This window comes from Metopolophium dirhodum, chromosome 4, assembly GCF_019925205.1.
Source record: "Metopolophium dirhodum isolate CAU chromosome 4, ASM1992520v1, whole genome shotgun sequence".
NCBI lineage: Eukaryota > Metazoa > Arthropoda > Insecta > Hemiptera > Aphididae > Metopolophium > Metopolophium dirhodum.
This window is the reverse complement of record NC_083563.1, coordinates 34,361,774-34,388,594: the sequence shown is the minus strand read 5'-3', so window position 1 is coordinate 34,388,594 and position 26,821 is coordinate 34,361,774. Positions and strand designations below refer to the sequence as shown.

The 26,821-nt window shown below is 35.1% G+C and overlaps 1 protein-coding gene across 1 annotated transcript in view; it reads left to right on the top strand.

The window, feature by feature from the left end:
* Positions 1 to 26,821, top strand: part of LOC132943082 (AT-rich interactive domain-containing protein 3A-like) — an 87,480-nt gene that overhangs the window by 12,412 nt on the left and 48,247 nt on the right. Inside the window, exons 2-3 of the mRNA XM_061011882.1 lie at positions 15,548 to 15,886; positions 16,151 to 16,507. Coding sequence (XP_060867865.1) covers positions 15,548 to 15,886; positions 16,151 to 16,507 — 696 coding nt within the window. The remainder of the gene's footprint in view (positions 1 to 15,547; positions 15,887 to 16,150; positions 16,508 to 26,821) is intronic.

The following is a 26,821-nucleotide window of genomic DNA, read 5'->3' as shown; positions in this document are numbered from 1 at the left end:
CCACATATTACTATCTAAGATGTTGCTCGGCTTACGATGAATTAATAATCACACTGGTTATTATACATAGCAGTGTAGTATTGTTGTGACGTGGGTCATTTAGTATTCTGCATATAGTTGGCCTCCCAAAACGATCACACACACATAGAAACGGTGAAAAATCTGTCTATAGACAGGTATAGACTATGACTATTTTGTACCATTGCACGCAGATCATAGACATATAAATATATAATAAATAAAATACCCATATGGAATTCATTTTAGTCGCCCGTATATAGGTACTTTGCATCGATAATATTATATGCCGTTATGTTAAATTATAATTTATTTTAATTATTTATATTAATTTCGTCGTTTGACGCGCACTTACCTAAACAGTATAATACAATTTTACTATATACAGGAGTTTAGAAGTCGATTAAAAAAATTGTTGAGTTCAATAATAATTATTGGTGGCTATTTTTTTTTCCAACGATCTCGTTGCACGCAAACACGAATTCTCAATTTCGTTAAGACGACACGCGCGTTACTGAATAATAATATATATCAGAGGTTCTCAAACTGTGGTACACTGCAAAATATCGACTAATGGTGGCATGAAAAATAAATACAATTTTTTATTTTACTATTACCAACGTTTATAAATATTCGAGCGCCGCGTGGAACGACAAATAGGTATATACGCGTTTGCTGGTAAATAAATAATAGATAAATAAATCATAAATGATTACAATATTTCACTGATTTACAAAAAATGTCAAAAGTCGTTGTTTCAAGGTAACAGCAGTATGGTGTAGTAGGTACGCGAGTACGCAACTTATTATAATATCAAAATATCATAAAACAAATATATTATGTGTTACGCAAAAAAAAAAAACGTTTGGTTGTCTTTGTATACAATATTATGTTTTATTTTACCTGTTAAATATACACGCGTTAAGCGGCTGTTCCGGTGAGCCAGACAGCGTCTACTTAATAATAATAATAATATTATAAGGTTGGCACACGCCAATTATTGCACGTGTCTCGCGTGGCTCACGGAGAGCTTAACTTTCATTTATATGTATATGATATAGATGCATTCGTGCACTTGTTAAGAATACCTTAAAAAAATATATTTTAATGCTTTTGTATTTTTCTTTCGAGTATTTAAAATTTAAATCCAGCAGATTTACGATAAAATATCGTCTATGAGGTCACGAGGACCGGAATTAACGTATATAAGTGATTTGTTGTTTTTTTTATTTCTACATAAATATTTTAATACACACGATAAAACATGTTTCGGGAAATTATTCAAATAGAATTTATAAGTATTATATAACTATAATACATAAAAATGAATCTGAATTCGTTCGCCAAACCTAATAATATAATATGCTCTTTTCAATAAATAGATTACATGCGCCCGAGTCTGTATACACAGAACCTATAATTTATAAACATATTCAAGTATTCATAACTGTTGGTAATTCGTTTAAAATATTATTTGACTGGGATATTGAATGTAATTTTATTCAGAACATTGTTTTAATAACGTATATGTTTACTGTTTATAGTAGACCGAAAATGTGCGTGTTCACGCCCAGATAAACGCATTACTAATATAATAATTCAAAACTTGACGATGTGCATACAGGTAAATGAAATGTCGTAATTGTAATTTTTACTATCCAGAAAGTAATAATAATAACTGTAATAATAATCGTATCCACTATTGTTTTATGAGTAAGTTTATTTTGTCTGTACGATATATAATAATAATGTGTGTGTGTGTGTGTGTGTGTGTGTGTGTAAGTATAATATTGTGTACCCGTACAACTGGCATAAATTTCAAAAGTTATTTTTTCGACCCCTTACCGTGTGTTGGCTATAAAAATTCTCCTATATAATTTATATAACACGCATGATTTATGTGATATGTGAAAACGTTTATTTTGACTTTTCAAAATATCGACAATGGAATGATATTAACTGATAGGTCGACATGCCTATAATGTGAGGTCGTACTTTAAAACTAAAATTGACTTTTTTTCATTTACAGTCTTCAATGATTTCTTACCCATGTAATATTTACCTTCGCATATAATAATACGTCAGCATATTATCGTCGATAGTATTTTTTGAAAATATTCCCCAATATATACGTCAACTAGCTAAGGCGTTTTCAGGCGGGTAACCGGTAAAAATATTTCTGAAAAAAATATCTAGACATATAATATATATATTATATTTTCTACAAAGTCAAAAGACCATAACACACAATCGTTATAAGGCTAGTAGAATAATTTGATGTAGTATAATATAATATATTATAGTAATTTATAGTACAAAACCAAGAGTTTACAATTTAAGAGCTGTACCTATGTCAAATACAATTTATCTTTGACTTATCTAGCTCATTTGTTATATCAGTATTCTCGACTTATTTTGTATTAACATTTATACAATGATAAATATTTTTGATAAAACACAGTTTGTTGCAAAGATTTTATTCAAGAGTTGTATTGGCAGAGATATTTTCGACAAAATAAATTATTTTCTTGAGATACTTTGACCTATCACCCGTTTCCACGCACGCGCATTTGTAGGAGACAGGAGTTGAATAATATCGATGTACGGCCAAACGCTTATAATAATAATAATAATAATAATAATAATATAAACTACCGACTATGTATAGAATATATAACTACTGCATAGAATTACCGGTGCAATTGTGACCAGAAAAACATATTATAATAAATTGAATATAATACTATGTACCGTCGCCGTCGTCGTCGTCGTCGCATGTCGTTGTTTCGGTTAACTCGTAAAAGTAATAGTTTGTAGCAAACGCACATGATACAGCCTATATATTATTATAATAATAATAAAATATAATAACTATGTGTGGCAGGTATAACAATCCGTCGTTTTAGAACAGCGCCGGTGATTCGAGGGGCGTGTACCGCGTGGAACGAAAACGAAAACGGAAATAATAAATACACCTATCTATATACATACAAAAGGGATACAAACAACACACGGGGAAATATGGAATAATAAAAAATTCATTTTTTCGTTCCTTTATGCCGAGTCGCGTATTGTTGTGTGCGTTTATAATAATATATTATATATATATACGTGCACCTCTATATACTTAACGGACGGTGGGACAGTCGGGCGATGCCGACACGTCCACGTGATAACCGACTCTATCGATGTACCTACCTACAAATTACAATAAACAATATTATATTTTAGGTATATAGTCGCAATGTTGCGAATATAATAATATAATATTATGTACTATAATTATTATACGTGTATAATCTGAGGACTCGGCCACAAGACATTATATAAAATACGAGAGACACTTCTAACTATAAAAAAAATCAAAACATATACAACACATGAAGAACGTATATTGCTGTATATTATCTTATCATCTGCGCAACAGGTATATTATGATCTCGCATCACATTATATTAGATCGGTATAATTAAAGGATGTCGGACAGTGGAGGCTGGCAGTGGGTATGTTTAGATCGACCATAAATGATCTAAGCGATGTTGGCTGGCTTTGACTGGCGTTAAATATTTGAAACGTCAAAAATATGTGTACAGCAGTAACGACTCTGGACTTTAGACTTTCAATTCCATCGCTGTTTGTTTGCCGTGACGTTGATGAAGACTGCTCCTCTATAGAGGAGTATTCAAGTGATGACATTATATTGTAATATAATCTAATACGATTGTAACCTGCAGCGGCATATGATGTACCTATACATCGATTCAAATCATTTAAGAGCATTATACTGTGCGATGATGCTGATAACGAGGAGTATGTGGATTTGCGCGACCGACACGCATATTATTATATTATACCTACTTGGACGGACATTGTGTGTTGTTCCTCGTGCGGAAATAAAAACACAGTTACGAGTAAATCAAGTGACTATTACACCTGCACGACGTGGTGGTAAAAATATGTCCATTACTCGTCCGGCTAAACGACTAAAATACATCGTCCGTTCGTTCAACTTGTAATATTCAATTAAAACCATAGTATAATATTACACTAGAATGACCATTGTAGATGATGCGTGTACGTGGTGTGTCCAAATACGCAAATACGTCCAAATTCACGTGCTACGAATTGTCCAAAATACCAGGGTTTCCCAAACTGGCGGTTCGAGAACTCGCCCTTATCAGACCTTATGAAGTTATATAATAATATGTTAAAATTATCTCGAAAAAGCATTTAAGAAAATAAAGCGATACGATTATTGTTATTCATTGTTGTCGAGTGGTAGGCAAGCAATTTTTTTCTATCGCTGAGGTCGGGAATGCGAACGAATGCGGTATAGAATGCCGACGGAATGCAGTAAATCCTCCTATTATTACGGAATCACTCGGTACCAATAGATTTTTCCAATATAAAGGAGTTTCCGTCGCAGGGAGACTAAAATATAGGTATGGGATATATACCAAAACTATGATACAGGACAGTTGTTATTTTCCGTTGTAAAGAGATTTCCGTCTTATAGGGGGTCCATTTTAAGGAGGAGGTTTTAATGTGATTCGCACGCAAATTCGGCAGAGATTTGGCTGCACCGCTGAAACTAACTTAATTCGTTCGTGTTCGTTCTCTATCGTTTGCTACCGAATTCGGCCTAAGGATGCGAACGCATTCGAATCATTGTGACGGGCCGAATGTCGTTCACCCTGAATAGCATTTTATTTGATCTTACCGCAATAACCGGCTCGAACCGCTCCGAACGCGAACGAATGGTAATAATATAATATATAATAATGGTTATTATTGTTATAACCGCAGGCACCATTATAGAGCATGGCAATTGCTACCCAACCAATTTCATCAGGGTTGCAAATAAATAGCGACGGTACCCTACATGAGTAATTTGTAAAAAAATATACAAATTAATTTTTCTATTTAAACTTTTTCTTCATAAGACTTAGTTAAATTGTCCAACCTTATTTAACACTTCGAATATGTTAATAAATGAGTTAAATACGTTTGTATTATAATATGTTCATTTATTAAACTAAATAATAATTGAAATATATGATAATAATAACAATGAAAGTGGATATAAATATAATATAATTAATTTTCTTGAACACTTCCTTAAAAATTAAATTGTGAGCTCACAAACCTAACCTAACCTAACCTAGGTTTACTATATATTTCTGCCTACTTATGATCAACCATCAATTGACTGAGACTTTTCGATCCATCCACGAATTAAAAGTATTATTCAAGATGATGCTTGCTCTATGATGATGATTATCCCATGATTTTACTCTAAATGACGCCACTAATAATAATAATGTCGAATGTAATAATATTAAAATTACTTATTGGAAGTAGAAGTGAAAAAATTTACCACATTGGTAGGTACAATATACATTTTTAATCTCGCCAATTGTAATAAATTGAAAAACCATAATAAATCGGCCGTGACTGTTCTGAAATACCTATTGTTCCAATATATGAAATATATGTACTATTATAGGTTTTAAAATATATTTTATAATATTAAATAGATACAAAGTTGCCATTATGGATCCGTCAGAAGAGATGCTTAAGAAACATGTTCACAATATATTCGTAATTAAATATCAATAATAATAAAAAAATATAACTATGCTAAAAAAAAAATCAGCAGTTAATCGTACTGAAGCTGAGAACCTTTCGAGCTTTTTAACGAAACGTACCTGACGGCCGATTACGTATATTATAATATGCCACGGCGGTTACGTTCGTCACCAGCCCTAAGATTTCGACAGATCGTATACTACGTCTGATGGAGGCTAACGGTGTTGGGATACGATGAAACGGGGCTTCTATTGGCCAGTCTATAGGTGTATTGGCCATGATCAATGATTATGATCGGAATGATAAATGGACGATAGTATTATAATTTTGCGGCAAGCGCGTTGGATTCGGCGTCGGCGAGTATAGGCATACAACGCACAGTGCACATTATAATATCATTAAACGGAAGCTTTATAAGGGTTTATTATATTTCGTAAGTATAGACACACTCTTATATCATTATGCATAAAGGAATCCGTACTATGAATCAATTGAGCAGCGACGACGACGGCAGCGACGACGGCGACGACGTCACAATATTATACAGCAGGAGTCCCGTCTTGGATTAAACGGCAGACTTGTTTTACAACATAAGAAGCCCGGCTCTGGACGTATTATCATTACATCACCGTCCACCGAGTTCTAATATCATTATGACATTATACGGACGTCGTATAGGTTGTTTAATTTTTACGATTTCCCCCCCAAAAAACACACACAAACACATATTATATTATATAGGTATTAGCCACTGTATTACAATAGGTATGTATGAGGTCTATTATATGTATACATATTATATATATATCATACGTTAATCCACTGCGATCGTAGTCATTGTTATATATTATTATGTATAATGTGCATTATATTTCGTCGTTATCGAGACCTTCGAAAAAAAAAACTTATAATCCGACGACCTCCTTTTATACATAATATCGTATACACACACACACACACATATATATATATTTAGGTATGACGTGCACATAATATTATTATGATATTACTATTAAAAATATCATACAAACGTCTTTGATATTATGAGCGTTTTTAATACGGCTTCTACTTTTTGCGCTTTATTAGCACGACGTGGCCAAATATTCAAAAGAAATATATTTTCATTTCTTAATGCGAATTCGTTTTCGGCGACGTTTCGGGAAAACGATTATCCCGTCGTTACGATCACAAACCATATAATATGCTCATTTGTTACGTTTTGTCCGAACAGTGTTATCCTTAATATCATCTATGGTGACTATACTGAATTGTACATAATATAGGTATACTCATCGTCCGGCGTATGTATATGGTGTTCACCATTCAAACGTTCCGATAAAAAGAGCACATTGGACGCCGAACAGATTCGAAATTCGTATTTTCTCGGTGTGTATTGTGTTAATTATTATTATTACACAGCACCTACACACCTGCGAGTCCGCTGAACGGTTGTACACCCGCCCTGGGATCGACATGTGCCGTTCGGTGGCAACCAGCGATATGTTTAGAAACGGTTTGTCGGGTCACCCCGCGTATTAGAGTAAACAATCGTTTGCAGCGGTCAAAGAAAATTATACGTTATCGTAAAAAAATGTAAATCATCAAATATATTATGTGAATGTGTGTGTGTGTGTGTATAATACACATTATAATTAAGAGATTCTGGACAGGTGTGTCCACAGCGGAAAAATAACACACACATACCCAGTAACTCTATCCCTCAAATTCACCGACATACTCAGTATGCTATTAATGTCTCTAATTGAAATTTTATTGTAATCATTTTTGAGGGGCAAAATATGTACAAGAAGGAATTATACTGCGCAGTTAACACATAACATGCCTATTACAAGACGTGCCTACGTATGTACTATACCTTTGTAAATATATATAATCTATCATTTAACGTCACGTCATGGATATGCTATGTGTTTTCTGTTTATATGCTGTATGTCTATATTTCCGCTGGTATTGGTGCAGCTTAAATGATATGCAAAAACTCTTACGATCGGGTTGAGTTAACTCTGTGTCTCCGACTCACATTGTGAGGAAAATAAAAAAGGTGAATCTGTGTCCATAAAGTACTACGCATTTAATAATGCACTTTATAAAACCCTATGTAAAGGTTATCAATTATTTCTTTATTAAAATCCCTATAAATGCAGTTATAATGCAATACACTAGAAATATGTAATGCAAAACAATATCCTGACAAAAAAAGAGTAAAAAATTCGAAATGAGAGTTTTAAAAGTGAATTCACTATTACATAATTTGAATTTTCTGTTAACTATGCCATGATTTACAACGAGCTAAAAAAAAATCACTTAGCTGCAAATTCGCAGCCCCACCTACCCATTTATTAATAACTATTAAAATTCAAAACCGTAATATTTTATTGGCCCCAGTGATCGAATATAAGAAGACGTTATGATACAAGTGCAGACCGGATATTGTGTCAGCTAATTATACGCCGCGTTTATGATACTTTATACAAACACAGCGCGCCGCGTACGACGTTTGATATTAAAATATTATAAATTTAACGTGTCGTCGCGATCATATTTCTATTATATTATGCGACGACGGCGGCGCTCGCGTAGTTTTTATTTATAATATTTTCTCCATTTCGTTTAATTCCGTTTGAAATGCAAGTCGTCTGGGAAATTTAATGACATGCAAAACCGCGTAAAAATACAAAACACTTACACATATATATTTGTTATAATATTATATTCATAACAATAATCGAACCAACGATATGTGCGCGTATCGTGTTATTCAAAGCACCAGTCCAGTGCAGATGGATCGAATCAATCGACGCGATACTCGGCAAAGGTGGCGTAATCGGATTTACCAGACTCCTCATCGTCGTCACTCGTGTGTATATTTATCATGTACGAAAATTTATAATTTTTTCACCACTTGCTTGTCAAACTTTTATCGTTTTTCACATCGCGACACTATATGTATAGATATTTCATAGCATCTCTCCGACCGTTAGTCAAACATATTTAAATAACTGTAGAGTGTCGGTATAAATAAAATTATCGCTGCCAAATAAAATAAAATGCAACACGCATTATATTGATTTTTTTGGGAAATAACAGTTTTACGAGACATATAAAATTATTAAGACCATCAATGTTAGGAGCTGTAGTTTTGAATTAGAATCTTAAAAATAATAGAAAAACTACCCTAATGGGTCATTGCAGTTGAAATCTCTTGGAAACTGGGATAGAGGCGAGTATACTAAAAAAATTCTAGGGGGACGCAAAATCAAAAATTATAACGTTCAAAAAAAAACCACCCCAATATGTAAACAATATAATATACATTCTATAATTCCAGGCCATCAGACTCGCGCCAAAATCTTATCATTGACATTCGGTCCATTCACAAAATGTAAGAATAATAATACGATTTCATCGAACATGTGATATTACAGTCACGACGACGATATCATAATATACACTAGGAACTCCGATCACGGCCATAGCGTGTACAGCGACTACTACAATGTATTATTATATAATATTAGAATATCAACCGGAATCGTTATCCGTATAATATATATTATGTATGGTTGGTGTGCGTATATAGACCGCGAGAGGACTTTGGCCGGCACGCAGTTATTGGAAAATAGTTTTGGCGCGCGAAATTGATGAACCGATACATTTAGGGTTGCAGTCGAATAGTATATATATGTATATGTATATGTATATGTATATTATATATATATATAATGCATCGATAGTGGAATGCGCGACGTCGGAAGAGCTGACGGACCGAGAGCGCAACAAAAGTACATTCATCATTTGGGTCGTTGTATATATATCTACTAATCTCATTTCGGCGCTACGTGGCGAAGGGGTGACCGGCGGAAGCGGCGGAAAAGTGTCAGACGGTTCCATGGCGCGTGTAATTAATGATGTCGTAAGAATTTGTTTAACGAGCGGCCCTTCCGTGGCCGGCGAAAAAAAAAAAGAAAAAATTAAATGTAAAATTAAAAAAAAGTATTACACACATTATACCTATATATTATATACATATGTTACGATCGGCGTTAACAACAAGCGACCGGCGGCGAACAGTTTTCGTGTGTTCCGAATAAGATAAAAATATATATCGTACAATAATCATACATGAACTACTGGTGGTAGTAGGACTAGTGTTACCGTTTGTGGCGATAATAATATTATCAATCATCGCGTCAATCGATAAGTGAGGTTAGGCAATGTTTGCTGGTTAAGTACTATAAATATACTTGTAATATCGTCACGTTTGAGCTAAATTTTACATTTTATTACATTGATATCAGATTAAATTAATTAAATTAAATATGTGTACATTTGTTACCCGTACTGTGAGTTGAGTAAATTTGATACGTTTTGATATTTTTGGTAACATAATATAGCCACAATAGGGTACCCTCAAGAACGCCTCTCGTTTTCCTATTATCAGCTGTAAAATAACTATGATATTATAGGGATACTATATCATAACTATATATAAAAAAAACTTAAATTAAACCTTATTCGACCTAATTTACGGGTTAACTTTATCAATTTTATGCATTTCTAGATCACAATCGACTGGCGGAGCCCAGTTGGGGTAGATAGTCTGAATAACGTATGGTTAGGTAATACATCCTAATACATCCATCAGAGCTGGCATCCGTGTTTCCCGTTTTTCCAACAAAGCCCAATGTCTCGGTCAGTGGCGATATCATATTCAATTGTTGACGAAAGTCTTCTTTTCAGACACCCTATTTGATAAGCTGTTCCACGGTTTAATCAATGCCCATCGATGACCGCGATATTGTTGAGACTTGAGATATATAATATGATTGGAAAAAAACGGCTGTTCATTTTAAGAAGTCAACATTTGTTAATTTTGCACTAGGCATTTATTAATTATAAGTGTTAACATAAATATGTCTGACGTGATAACCGCAATAAATGTAAATCGCCCAAACTATAAGGATAATCAAATTACTTTATTTGTACAACCGTATTATAAAAGGTAAATCAAAAAAAAAAAAAAAAGCTCCTGAGCTACATAGTGTGCAATGTCGGGCGTGAAGCCATTGGCGAGTGTAACAAGATGATTTATATAAGTATATATATATAGGCGCAAAACAATTTGCCGGCGGGCAGTCACAGCCTCCCCAGAAATCAATTTACCAAAATTTCAGCTTACTATAAGGTGACGTATTTTTAGCGTACCAACACTATTGACACGGTTTATTTCAATTTACGTTGCGACGTCATAGTCCATATGACAATATCGTGTTGAGCCTTATCACCATATACGGAGGGTGCTGAACTTGTACCGGCGAACTCCACCGGTCGCTCTGAGTGTTGTACATATTGAATTTGTCAGTACGCCGATAAATAATGACTGCCGCACAGTGTAAATAATAATATAGTAAGTTTTGGTTGAACGCGTTGTTGCGGAATCCTGCGTGGCTACAACCCAAGTTCATATACACCCTCTTCGCTGCCTCGTCCCCCGTAGCTGCGTATAGTATCGTTGTAGGTATTTCAATATATATATTATAACACGATATAATATAATGTAATATATTATACACGCGATGTATAGTATAACACGTCACGACGCCACACCAAAGTCCGTAATACATCTTACAGCATATATTATGCATTTAAAGTTTTCAAAGGTCCCCCTGATTCGCCCCTATCACAATATATTTTAATCTATGATATCGCGAGCACCTATACGATATACAATATAAGGCATACGCGCCTGCGCAGGTCTTGTCATTACGCAACCGATGTATTTATTACTATATATACGTTATATTATTATTATTATGTATTTTAGCCACAATTATAACTTTGATATCCGACCCGCCGCGGTAGTCGCCGTGCAATCGTGACGTGTCTCGTAAATAACAGTTATTAAAACGTGCCCGAAACGATAATAATTACTATCGTCGTGGCGGCCGTGGTGCAGCGTGGTGCGCCGCGCTGTATATAATAAATACGTATCATAATGTGTACAAGAATACCTAGATTTAATTTCGGAAATTTGGATTCGAGAGAGCGTATAGGAGATGAAAAGTCAATCGTGGCCCGACCTCACGTAAAGCGTTTTGCTAACAGAGGAATAAAAAATACTGTTCGAATAGCGTCGTGCGACGCACGTTTTATTTTATAACACTCAATAACCATTAAAATATACGTTCGTATATATATATATATATATCATTTATATGTGTAATATATTCGCCGAGCTATCGTATATTGTTCACAAAATACAAAATAAATGTAATATCAAGTCTTGGTCATTATTAAAAACATTTATGCCCTTTAACAACATGTTGTAATACGCGTATATTTTGAGGATAAATTTGGACATGTTTGGCGGACCACTCGGCAGTAGGTATGTATATACTAGAAAGTTCGCCACCGAAAAGGCGATACGGTATTTTGCCGTATGGCGTCCGTGCAAGGGTGGCATGTACCCTATACATTTACGTCACGATGGAGTTGAACTTGGTCTGCGCACAGAGCAGTAGCTCTCGGTGTCCAGTCGTCGGAGACTCTCGTCGTGTAGTGTATCTGCGTATATAGCGTGATCCGAAAGGGAATTCTTATATTATTATTATTATTATTATTAATATATAACGAATTATTAAAACGATAACCCGCGCGTGTGTGTGCGTTATAATATTATACACTGACGTGACACGCAATCCCAGAGCCCAGAGCCATCACGATCTTCCAAAAAAAAAACCATAGTCCCGTAAAAACCAGTAGTCGCTCCCATCGTCGTCGTCGTATACGATCTTTAATAAGGTCGATATCATTATAATATACCTACCCGTGTGTTTAATAATATCATACATTAATCGAATGTACATTATACGTAATATACGGCGCATAATAGGAATCCTGCAGACGATTGGTATCGGAATTATAATTAGGTACCTGCTGCAACAGTGACGGAGCAGGGAGTATGGGTGTACAACTGGCGGCGGCGAATATTATTATTATTATTATATTATGTTTGGCATGCGATAAACCGTCGCGGGGTGTAATTATAACGCGCCCGCGTTGGTTCTCGTCCGATGCTTTCTTATTATTATTAATAATAATAATAATAATAAATCGAAATCCGTTTGATTCCGACCCCGCATAACATTATATCGTAAACACGCGTGCATAGGTATCGTACAGGTACACTGACGGCATTACATATTGTAGTTCAATCTCAATGGGCTAGTATGCATTTAAAAAATCACGTGATAAAAATATTAATAAACGCAATTTTAATTTTCAGTTATTTATTTTGCATATAAATATGTCTAGCCTGTCGTAACCAACTCGGTATTATTATAATATTCAATATTGGTATTTTAATGATTTTGAATTTTAAACTACTACGAATGTGGTGAGAGAATACAATTTTGTAGGTATCTTAAACAATTGTCGCTCTCCGTTTATAGGCTTCACGAAAACATAATATAATATTTGAGTAGCATAATAATAATAGAAACCAAACAGAAAGAGTTATATTTTTTACTATTGAAAAGTCATAAACTTCCTAGTCCTAATTATAATAATTAATAAATATTATTATTTTATTTTTTATTTTTTATTATTATGTCTACGTCTTCCCGTTTCATATACAGCTACAATACCATAAGTAGGAATAGGTTGGAAAATTTAAAGTCCTCTGCCACCTGCACAATATAATAATATACGGCCTACTCGAATGAAATTGGACTATAAGAGGCCAGTTCGCTATTAATAGTTTTCTTTCTCTGACCTACGAGCAATAGGTAATATTCTTAACTTTAAGTTTGATAATAGTAATATTAAATTGATAATTTGATATAGGTAATAATAATAATTTCGGTATAATATATTAAGCTAATACAAAAAAATTAGTTTTGCTGAACGCAAATTTACTATGTTGCGCGTGGGTCAAATAGAAAACAAATTGTGTGCTAACATCATATTAATCATGCGATCGAATCACGTATAATGAAAGAAACATTAAAATAATATACGTATACCACTTTATATTACTGCTTTACGTGACCCATACATATGTTGACATATTTTTCCACTACATTTATAATATTATATTAAGTTTCGTATAAAACGCTGTCGTCCGACGTTCACGTGCAATTCAATATCTTAATCGATTTCCGACGGGTGGCCATGCAGACGACGAGAAATAAATATTCTTAAAACGTGGACCGCACGCAAGAAACCAAATCGTTTGGACGGATCGTATTTTTGGCCGGTCCTTTTTTGATAAATTGTTTATGACATTCAGTTGACGATAATATGACGATTTCTGAGTGAATTAATAATAAAGCTCGCGGCAGCAAGCGCGACAGATGAAGGATATATGGAAAAATAACACGTGTTTCATTAAAATTACATTAGTCCACTTGGCAGTCGGCCACACGTCATATACAAATAATATATATACATGCTTATTTTTTTCTTAATACCAGACCGTTAGAATTATAATAATAATAGTAATAGTAATAGAAAATAATGCCAGCTAGTTTATTATTAATTAACATGGCGCGATGTTACGCCAATTTCTGAGTTTTTGACGCCTTCGAATCGACTCGACGATAAAACGATAAAATATTATGTTGACGAATGGAAAATCGAAAAGACTTGATCGAGTCCTTACATTTGATAAAAAAAAAACCACATCACAGCGTTTTTGGGTACAGGATTTTAAAGCGGATTCAAGCATAAGATCATCGCGTGTCATAAGTAGTAAAAGAGAGTAGTAAAATACTACTCAGTTTATCCATACATTCTACACCTTGTTGAAATACGTACCTATAAGAATATTTCCAATTAGTTCAGATCGATAAGGTCGGCACGTCGTAAGATAATATTAGGTACCTACGTGTATAATATCATACTATATACCGTACTGCGTGATACGAATATTGAATAACATATGCACTACTGGTCGATATAATTTGTATATTATCATAATTATTAATAAGTATTGTGATTATGTATATATTTTTATCATGAGGTTTGATGTACGATTATGTTATTATTATTATTATTATTAGTGACATGACGAATTCGAGCGTTTAAAGGTATCCCACGTGAGACAATGACAATGTGTAAAAGGTATTACATTATATTATAAACTCGATGAACCACAGAAGGGTTAACTGCCGGATACAGCACCATAATATAGTAATATCGTCTGCGCCGGTGCATCATTGTTGACATAAATTAAAATATTAGAGATTGAAAACGGTCGCGACACGCACAAAAGATGAACAAAAATTATTGTTATTATTATTATTGTTATTTGATCGTATCGCGTATCTATATTATTCCGCTTCTTTGACGTAAAAAACCAAAAGAATATTATTAGTAGAAAAGAGGACTGTTGTCGTTATTCCATCTGTACAGTCGCCCGCCGACGCCTACTCGACCCGCGCTTGAGCTCCAAAATATATTATTTAACTATCAGCTGCACGTCTGACCGATTGCGTTTGAATAATTATAAATTACAATGAATAAGTAGAAATAATATTATTGGTGTATAATAGTATAATATATTGTTATATCTATCTTACTTGTTATATATTACTTTGCCTATATACCTGTCTACGAATAGTGCACGAAATAGAAAAATAAAAGTCAAAGGACGCAAAAATGTAGTAACGTATAATATAATAACATTAATAAACAAACTAGCGATTCCGAATACTTCTTGACTAGGTACCTTAATACGTAGATATAATGTTAATAACGTGTATTAATTATTTCATATTATATTTAAAAGATAGTAAATTTTTATAAATTTTTAAACGAAGAAGTCCTCTTCCTTGCCAACACAACAATTAAAATGTAATCCCCAATAGTATAATATTTATATAACGAATTTATACATGACGTTTTTGGATTTTTTCAGCTGAATAGTGAACCGTCGCCTGAGTCGGACAAACAACATCGCAACGCACAGACAGAACAAGTGAAGATGGCCGCCACCGAAGCCGGAAGCCCGAGACGACTGGGTCTCAATCTCAACCTGAGCGTACAACCGCACGCGAACGCATATCACTGGCCACACTCGACGGTGGCCGAAGACACGTCACCTTCCCGGTCCAAAGGGTGCACGGATGACGATGATGACGACGACGAAGATGATCGTGACATGGACGATCGCGATATGGACGACGATGACATGATGGACTGCCGGCAGGATGAGGATTGTTCACCCGAGGACGAGCAAGATATTTTGGAAATGCAGGTAATACGCAGGGTATAATCAGTTTGCTGAAACGGCTGAAAAGTTTGATGGATCGGCGGTGTGTGTGTGTGTGTGTGAGGGGGGGGGAAGGAATAAAAATTAGAAATAGCTTCGGTAATAGCTTTACCGTTATAAGTTTGGAAATTCCAACATATTAGATTCTAATACGAAATCGTTAACGTATTAATTTAAAATATTTTATTGTACTTGCATGAGATTGAGTTTTCAACCATCAATATATTATATTATTTGTATTATTTGTAGCGCGAGGAACGCGAAACCCTCAATCAGCTCGCCAGACAATTGGCGTCCGGTTCGCGACTGATAACACCCATGCTCCAGCATCTCGTGTACCAACACCCCGGACTCTCCGTGCAGCCGTCGCAGATGCACCAGCAGCAACTGCAACTGCAGTTACAGCAACCGTCCTCCGTGGCCGTGTCCTTGACGACGGCCGCGCTCAGCAGACACGCGACGGCGGCTGCCGCTGACCTGTCGCCAAAGTCCAGCCACTCGGGTGACGTGCCGATGTCCGGCGGTCGTTCTGCCGACGTTCAGTCACCGTCCGCGTCCCGGAATAATGAGGCCCAGTCATGGACGTTCGAGGAACAGTTCCGACAGGTCAGTGACGTTGTATAAAATATTAATGGAGGGATTATCGCCATATCACCATCACCTTTACCGTCGCAATATAATTTTTATATTTGAACTATGTTTTCGGGAAATCATTACTGTGGTAGAAAGCCTGATACCTATACGATTGAAATATTATAACTTCGTGTAATTTTTGGTTTGCTTAAACTTGAAATCAAAAATGCATGGACAAATGTTAAAAGTTTAACAGATAATTTCCATTGAATGTTTAAAAATCAATAAAAGTCTTGTAGTAGGTATGTATGTATGTGCGGGAAACGGTTAGGTAGGTTAGGTTAAGGGTAAAGGTTAGCGGTTAGGCTACATGTATAGGTACCAGCAGAATAAGCCTTAATAAGACACCGTAATAATTATTGTATATCAATTGTATTTTATAGAAGCGTATCATAATATTAGGTATATCAAAATTATAAGCATAACATTTACTGTATCCAGTATTTTATATTTTTATATTCGATAACAGGTTGTAGGTACCCATATAAAACAAACCGATATTCGAAATAATGGTGTGTGGAGCGGTTACTACACTCCGTTTTGGACACATATTTTACTACTTCTGTAGGGTTGAAGAACCTTCCCGAATATAATACAACGGAGGCAAAAAAAAAAGAATGCGCATAAAGACGAAAAGGAATTTGAAAATACAAACCGAACACTTATGGTTATATTTCGTAGGAACTTCCTAATAAACTTAATACTGTAGGAAGAGATTTCTGTTTACTCCTAACCGGTCTCTTGTGAATCACATGCGCGTGTTATCCATCGCGCGGTCTTTGGCATAGCTGTAATACCGTAAAGCTGAGCATTAGCTACCTACGTCTTAACTATCTACGTATTATACACAATCAAATATACACGACCGACGGTTATTATCATAATATATTATCATATACGGCCGTGACTAACTATATCGGTCCAGTCGGCTGTATTTTCGAACGGCAGCGCAGCTGCTGATGTTACGCGGTCTGCACTTGAGTTAGACTCGTTTTATGCCTCTATATACTTTGGACCACAAGGCGCACACCGAAATCCTCGAACATCGTCGCGTGTCGCTCGTGACAATTACGCACATTACACCGCCGCTGTAGATTACTGCAATAACTCGAAAACGTGGAAAGTATAAAAATCACCAACATAATACACGCGTATTCCAATCTATTTTCAGTAATAATAATCCCGTGCGGGTTTATTGGTTGCGAGCCCTGAACCGATCGGACCTCGAGCTTCCCATACGCACACGCATTCGTTGCGGGTGTAATCCGAACGCGTAGACACACTATTATAGTGTTTTATTATTGTTTGACGAGTAATAATAATTAGGTAGGTACAATATATTACTATAATGCAATGTAGTCGTGAACGCATCTCTCAATCACCAGATGAGGTTAGGTTAGAGAGTAAAACGAAATTTATAATCCCAACATTATACGTGCGGCATTTTATATTGCTATGTACAAGGCTCCATCTAACTTTAGAGTCTTACAAATATACTGAATATCAACGCAGTTCTGCACTTGAAAAATAAAAGGAAAAAATCGCTTATTATATTTTCTTATCGTCGGATTTGCATATATTTTTACATTGAAAATTATAATAAGTTGAATAGTTTATTTTTAATTTAAATTTAAAACTACACAAAATATTAATATAAACATCTTTTATAAATTCATATAATATATAATACGTTTAAAACAAGTAGCTAGTAGATAATATCAAATAACTAAGGGCTTCTTTATTTATTAAGTTCAACAAAATATTATTGATCATGGATTGTTTACTGCTCTGCTACAAAATTAAAATCTCAAATAAATAACTTATATTCTTTATTATTTTTATCTATATTTATATGATGTCTCAAAATGCTTATAAATGTTATAATAGTGCATAGTAATAGTTACTATACAAATTCTAAAATCATCAAATATGCACAAAAAAAAATCGTTATTAATATATAATAGGTGGTTAATTATATTAGATTAATATATAATAATACAAATAAAAACATGTGAATCAATAAAGTTTGAGTCTTATTTAAATATATACTAGAACGTTTTTCGGGGCACAGATATAGTGATGCTTTTTGAACAATACCGAGGTCATGAGCCTTGTAAATATAATATAATATTATAATAACGTATTGTCATTCAAATACGAAGTACGTTATAAATTTATTATAATACTATATTATCCAGAAGTGACAACACGCGTGTCTTGAACAGTTACAAGTACCAGGATTACACAGGGTGATTGTTTTCACGTGAATGCGTTTCAGATTCACGAACCAGCCATCAGTCAATATCTATCTCATGAAACATTCAAATCGTATATGAATGCGTCCATCTAAAGCCAGAATGCAATAATAATGGTTTATCGTATAATTGTAATTTTTTTTAACTTTAGACTGGTGGATTGTTGGAGGGGAGGTCTAAACATTTCTTCTCCACATATCTTGTCACGCTCTAAGTGAACATATATTATAATATTATAATGCGTATCATATACCCAGTTACCGGAAAAAAAAAATTATATATTATACTTATGCCGCGGATTTGTGCCCCAACTTGAACGTCGACTGATTTTGCACGTCCACACTATTATCGCCGAGTATTTATAATAATTATAATAATAACATATACGCGATGAGCAGGTCACACCGTACCTGTAACGAGGGGTGGGGGTTTATTCGAGTGATGTTGCCCGCTCGCTTTCTCCACTTCGTGAACCTGCGGGGCCCGGGCACGAGCGGACCACGCGGGCGGGCGGGCGTCCGTCCATCATGCGCCGCGTTGCAGCCGACTTCATACCGACCCGGCGCGTGCCCGAAGACGTGTTCGCCACGACGCCACTGCCGCATCGACTCCGGCGCGCCGGCCTGCTGCCGCTCCCGAAGTGGCGTCGGGTATTGCCCGAAATAAGTGGCGACCACTTGTCAGGTTATATTGTGATAATATTATTATACCGTTCGTTCCAATACGGGCCGTCGCGGTCGGTAATATTTTTCAAAACGAAACTTCTTCGGATCGGCAACGAGAAACACTATTGAGTTTGTATTATCATAGGTCATGTATATTGCATAGGAATAGGCCAATCTCTTTGTTCCAGGGTCGTGCTCACGGAGGAGGAGTAGGGGAGATGACTGATGAGGGTGTCATATACCCCCTTTGGATTATTTTTGTCACATAGTATATACAATGAAAGTATATTTACCACTATATGACGCGTGTCCGAGAACAGTTAAAAATGTATATCCCCCCACCCTTCAAAAAAGCTGAGCACGCCACTGCTTTGTTCTTACTATTAACAGACGATTATTACACTAGGTATACTTAAATTATTTCCATGTTACCAATGATGGATACAATACGAATGGGTTAGGAAGCAGATATTTTTCTAGTTAATTTATATACTAAAAAAGGTGTGATATGTACGTTCGTATGGTAAATTGCTATTCGAAAACTGTGAGTACAAATATTTTGTATCATGCCGCTGTTTTATCACTATATCTGGTACATAGTAAAATCTATGATAAAAATAATAACAAATTGTACGTGTGAACTGTATGACGTATCTGATAGGCAGCATGCATATATAACATCGACATGGCGGTTTCTGCGCGGGGGTTGTTGGTTTTTGTTTTTAATCAATATTGGACTCGCGATGGATTCTGTACAACAGCACTACAGCTGTAGTAACTGCGGAGTTGACGGAGATCAAGATCGGTCCAAAGCCTGCCTATCGTCATAGGTAGTAGGAACATCATAATATTATGACAATAAATAATAATAATAATACAATATATCACAGCGTTGCGTTGTAATATGGTATAATATAATAGTCGTATACAACATGCGTTAACAGGACGTCAACGAAAGGAGAAGACGCATTCAGCGTATAGTGACGCGGTGGTTGTACCATTTGCTCGGACGGGGAGCCAGCGGTCATGTACTGCGTATATTTACGGTAGAAACCACCCCACGACTAATTGTTCCTGTACGGGACGACCCTTTCGTAAACACTCTCATGCCCACGTAGGTATACTGATTTCCAGACCCTACAGAGCAGCCACCAAATTAATAACGAGACGACGACGACGACATGGGCGGAGGAGTCCGGGCCGCTTGGACAATACGGCGTAACACCTCGCGGTTATTATATCACATTATCATCGTCATTATCGTACAGAGACGCGCACGCATTAACATATGCGAGCAGGTGACTGTTGAGAATTTCCACTCGTCCACCTCGGACCCGGGGTTAGGTCATGATGACGTTATTGTGATTATTATTCACACGCCGCCGCCAGACAGACGAATTTCGATCCGTTGTCACCGCGGAGCCGATTCTCGTCCCTTTTTCCTTTCGCTTTTATTTCATTGTCTCTCGCAGTCTCTGGACGCGTTTTTCATTTTCACCTGCCCCGCTGTCCGCGTTTCCCATCGCGACACACATGACGTGTGACGCAGTATACTATGACCGCATGTAATACGGGTCGACGATCCACGTTCGCCCGCCGCTCGATATACCTTATTCTATTATAATATGTATGCCTACGACCATATCATAATTAATATCAATATAAATACACACATACATCGCGTGTAATACGTACATATTATTATGTACTTGTTATACTACAACTGTTGAATGCAATGTCCGCGAGTGCGACGATACGGCATGTGCGGGGCGAAGAAAATACCCACGTCGAACTCACCCGAGTGTAACTCTGGCACAATCCAACTCACCTATAAACATGCGCATACGACGTTGCATATCACGTGGTCGGTTTCACTTTTTTTCACACTATAGGAAATTGTTATTCGACCCCTCGCGTGTGGCCTTTTTCGTTTTACTCAACCCCCGCGGCTGTCCCCGACGGTAAACCAAAAAAAAAACTATTCAAATGTTCATCTTTTGTTTTTCGTTTTCCTCTGATAACGCTGCTGCAGCAGGTGACACGCGTACCTACGCAGCATCCGACCGTGCACAATCATATAAGTTATAAACATTGCACTTTTGTCGAAATGTTTTTAATCGCATCGTAGAGATGCGCCTGTAGAAGCTCCCTTAAAGGCGCATCGCATTTAAATTAGGCGCATTGCATCGTTTAAAAGTCGTTGTCACACATAACGCGTTTTGTATTAATATAATAAGTATCATCATCGAGACTTATGACGTATTTAAAAGTTCCAACGATATTCTATTTAAAAATTAAATCTGTCGGTTGATGTATGTGGCAATTTATGATCGACGCGTTTTCATGTCTAAATCGTTACAAAATTCGAATTCCAAATAAATTCAGATTATTTTATATGTAATGTACATGTATCTAAAAGTGACAAGAGCTTCATCAAATGATCGGTCACCACTCACCAGTTGTCCGATGGCCGAATAATATTATACTTATCTATAATACTATATTATGTACAGCGTCCCTCCGTTAACGGTCTTATTTTCGTCAATAGGGGATATTGCATTATACACTTTGAAATCCTTAAACTTTATCATCGCATATATCGACCTTGAATTGCGTCTAACCTCACATAGGTATATAAATAGACGCCGTATAGGGGTGAAAAAGCGATAACATGACGTATATAATTGAAAAACGGAATAGCATATAATATATATATTATATATACGGTAGTGCGGGCGACCAACAGAAATTCTATCCTCTTTTCACCGTAGTTTTCATATTATCTCGGCGTAAAACGTTTTATTATATGAAAGGATAAAGCAATTAACCTAGTTCGTCAGCCACTAATCGTTTTTGGTTCGAGAACTTCTCCAAAGCTCTTAAACGATTTAGAAGAATTTTCGCGAATTGAAAAAATAACTTTGTATGGAATTCTCAATGATATACTCGATATTACGTCGACTTGTGTGTCCCAACACTTACGTACAATAGTGTCCAAAATGTACTCTCTGGATAATTTAGAAAGAAATAACCATTTATTATAAATATATAATGTAATATTATATAATATAACAATATAACATTTGGGGGACGGAGTGGCCGAGCGGACTAAGATATTGGTAGCGACGCGCACAGTCGCCGGTTCGAACTCGGCCACGGTCGGCATTTTTTTCGGGCAGTCACGGTGTCCGGAGAGAGAGGCTGCCACCTCCACCCGGGCATGGTAGATACCTACAGGTGTTCACTTAAAAATTCTACCAAAACAAACACACAAGTGTTCAAAAGCTACAGTACCCTCCCCACAGTTCCACAGGCTAATGACCTCAGTTGTCGAAGCCTCAACCCCCCCCCCCCCCCCAAAAAAAAAAAAATATATAACATTAATAACAAGTTAGGGATATTTGAAGCTTGGGTTACCCGTGAAATTGTAATAAATTTATTATAATTTTACTGAGGTAATATTACTATAATATTATAAAGGTATTTTATAAAAAAATTACATTAGTCAATGTTGTGATTAAAAAAAACTTGTACAACATTTTTGAGTCAATATTTTAAGATAAGTCTTTAAAGATGTAACTAAAAATGTTTTATTTTTAATTAATAATATTATTATAAATTCTGAATTCACACTAGTTTTATAGTTTATGAAAACCATTGCTACTTACTATAGTATACTGTATGCCTAAATTACTTTTTTACACAAATGTTGTTCTCAATATAATCGTATAGATACGTTGATCAATCATTATTAGGTATGTAAACACATGGAGATTTCAACCTGTAACTTTTGTAAGAACATACATAATATTATACGCATTTAATCACATCGCCTTAATAATAAGACGTCTTTGATAGGACGCGTGTCGGAGGGGATCGCCTGAGATGACCGATTATTTATTCGGCCAGTCGAAAAGTTATAATAAAACAACTTAAAACTCTCCGTTCTACATATTATTATTATTATTATTATTATTATATCCCACGCTGTGGCTGCAGTTAATCGGCTGCGATCATTCATTGTCCGTAATATAATTGGGCGAAAGCAAAAAATAGAAAATAAAAATATTATATATTATCGGCGGCCGGGGAAACAGATGAGCGTATTATTATAACGACGACGATTCTCGTATAGTTTTCGAGATCGACGATCAATCAGCTAGCTCGTATGTGTGTGGATAAACCGCGATTAACGCGTTCGGGATTTCGTTTAGTATTATTACTGTTTTCTCGTCTAATCAATATTTTCCCTGCACACACATATATATATATATAAATATGTGTGGTGGGCGTAAGGTTCATCAGTCAACGACGCGACTACGGCATAGGCAGTAGGATCGCGGACAAGTATACCTATATAATATACGATAATGGTAGTATACTAGTATGTTGGTACGCGTATTACGTTTTACATTATAGGTACGCCGACGACCGATGGATAATATTCCATTTTCCAATAGTATAATATAGTTATAATTATATAATGTTTTTAATATACACAGTTTTTACTATGCATATCCAGAAATACATATGGTTATAGTAGATGTTATTATAATATATTAATAAGTCAACGGCCGTCGCGCAACACGTCGTTAGTACATAATAATATAATGTATAATATTATGTAAATATTAATAAACAGGTACCTACGAGAAAAATGATAACCTCAAAAAATACCGATAACAACAGTAATAATAATATATTATAATAATAATTATTGTAATGTCGTGTTTGGCCAAAGGCGCATTACGATTTGTCGAAATATATCGCAACGCATACCGTAGTCCGTCAACCGCGTTTACCCAACACCGAATTCGAATATAGTATATTATGTGCACTAGGTTATATAGTATACAATATACATACATGACTGCGCGCATCGGGCGTATTCGATTTTTCTTGTCTAGACTCTAGACCATTAGAACTGGAATATGCAGGTAGATATTTTTTTCAAACCAGAAATATTTATAATAACGAGACATTTATATTTTGATCTACACGCGATGATGTACCCACGTTGTATAGTTGTATTATTAGTATTTTATAATATTATAGTATTACTTAAAAAAAAAAAAAAAAGTAATGATAAAGACCCCATTTATATTAATTATTATTGTATATTACATTACCTATATATTATACGACGGTACTTTTCGTAGTGATGGGTAGGTATAGTAATAACAGTATGTGTCATTGCAGTGGCGCGCACTATATTATATTGAGTCGTTCGCGTGGGTAATTCAAACAGAAATTCCTCGACAAATGTTAACAAATAAGTATTTACGCAATTAATCTGATAGGTGATAAAATTTTAAGATACATCATTAAACCGTTTGTTAGGTATACTGAAATGTGCGTTGAAATCGCGCCGCGCCACCTGCTGTTAAAATCGTCGGGTTTAAAACGGTCATTAAAATCTTATGTAAATCATATACGCACTGATGTCGTTAGAAATATTACACACGTCGCGCTATAACTTTGTACAGTCGTCGAAAAACGGAAAGACGCACAGCACAATAATATATTATTATAAAATTACCGTCATTGTATATAATCGTATATAATATTACATACGTACTATATTTAATATGGTAGCAGCAGCAGCGGTAGGCAGTAGCCGTTTTTCGTTGGGTGGCGTTTAACACGAATGTGTCTTCTCGAATCGTCGTTTTCAGAAGGCACGTATCTTGTGTTTTACGGTAAGCGTCTTGTACCTATTGTGACGTACACTACACTAGGTGCAGTACAAACGGCCAATACATTATTTTATTATTAGGTAGTATTTTTGAAAATTTTACTATAGGCTATGTAAGTGTCCCATTTATTATGACTATATATATATATATATTTAGATACATACATATTCACCAAAAAAAAATTAGAGTTGCTAACTTTTACGGCTAATTTATGTATATTATTGAAAGTAGTAATATCGATTTTCAGTTTTCGCAGAGTGATACACGTAGGCAGGAAGTGGGTACAGTAGAGCATATATAATGTATAGTAGACGAGCGAGTTGTACAAGGAAAACAACAGAGGGTAACCCTGTTTATTGTTAAAACAAAAAATAGATAACACTGTAAAAGCTTCATTGCTCCATCATTATAATTATAGTTAAATGTCTTAAGTTAATCCGAGCTGATTCTGAATCATACGTATAGCCGTATAGGTAACAACTGTTGCTCGTCATGATAAGAATATAATGATCGGTCGATGACCAGTATATCATCACAAAAAAATATCGGTATTATAGACATATAACGAATATATGTATATATTTATATAGGTTGTAATATTTTGCTGCACTGCTGCAATAATTATTGGTGATGACTGATAATTTTTCATGGCAAAATTATACATTATACATTTTTACTCACACAATTTATAGTATACAAATTGCTTATAGATAAATAAATTTTATAAATGTTGTTAATTGTTTGCACACTGTTTATACAGACAGTTGATACGAACATCAAATATAATGTAGATTATATACCTAAGCATATAGATGTTAAATTTTTTGTTTAGCAAAGCGGTATTCAACACTAATCTCCCCCTTATGGAATTGACTTTATTGAAGACGCCCCTGATTGGCTATCATACCATTTCAGCTAATAATATCGAATTTGATAATATAATATTCGGATGCGTCCGTGGAGATCCTAGATAATTTGGATTGCACAGCACAGCTTAGAACCGCTGTTACATACTATATATTATATACAACAAATGTCTAAAATAAGTTTATATGTTCTATCTGGCATTAACTAATGCTAATATAATTACTTTGTATATTTACGACTTTTCTAATACAAACGTATACACATTTTACATAAAAATAGTATAATTTTATTTAAAAAAAATTTAACTATATCTATTACGAAACAATAAATACAAACATTGAAACAAATTGAAACAAATAATATATTGTGCCGAACTGATCATTTAAAAATGTTAAAATAGTTTTTTTTTTTTAATTTAGAGCGTATGGCAGTTGTTTTTATTACCATCATATTTCTAATTTCTATAATTTCAACGTTACAAATAAAAAAGTATTTTAAACGCTAATATTATTATTTATTAATATAATATAGTTGATAAAAGACGGTCGACGTAATACAGCAATAGTAGTGTGTTAAATTATTTTTAACATTTTTCATGCAAGTATACGTCGCGTGTAAGTTCAGTGGAATTCGGGATAACGGACATTTTCTAAAAATATTATAGTTACAGGCTTTTAGCTCCTATCTGCTTATCCAATTCTGGAATATTCGATCGTGTCCTTCCATCATATTGTGTGTGCAGTCTAAATTCAAGGGAGTCCAATATAAATGCAATATTACACTGCACGTACACATTGACACTAG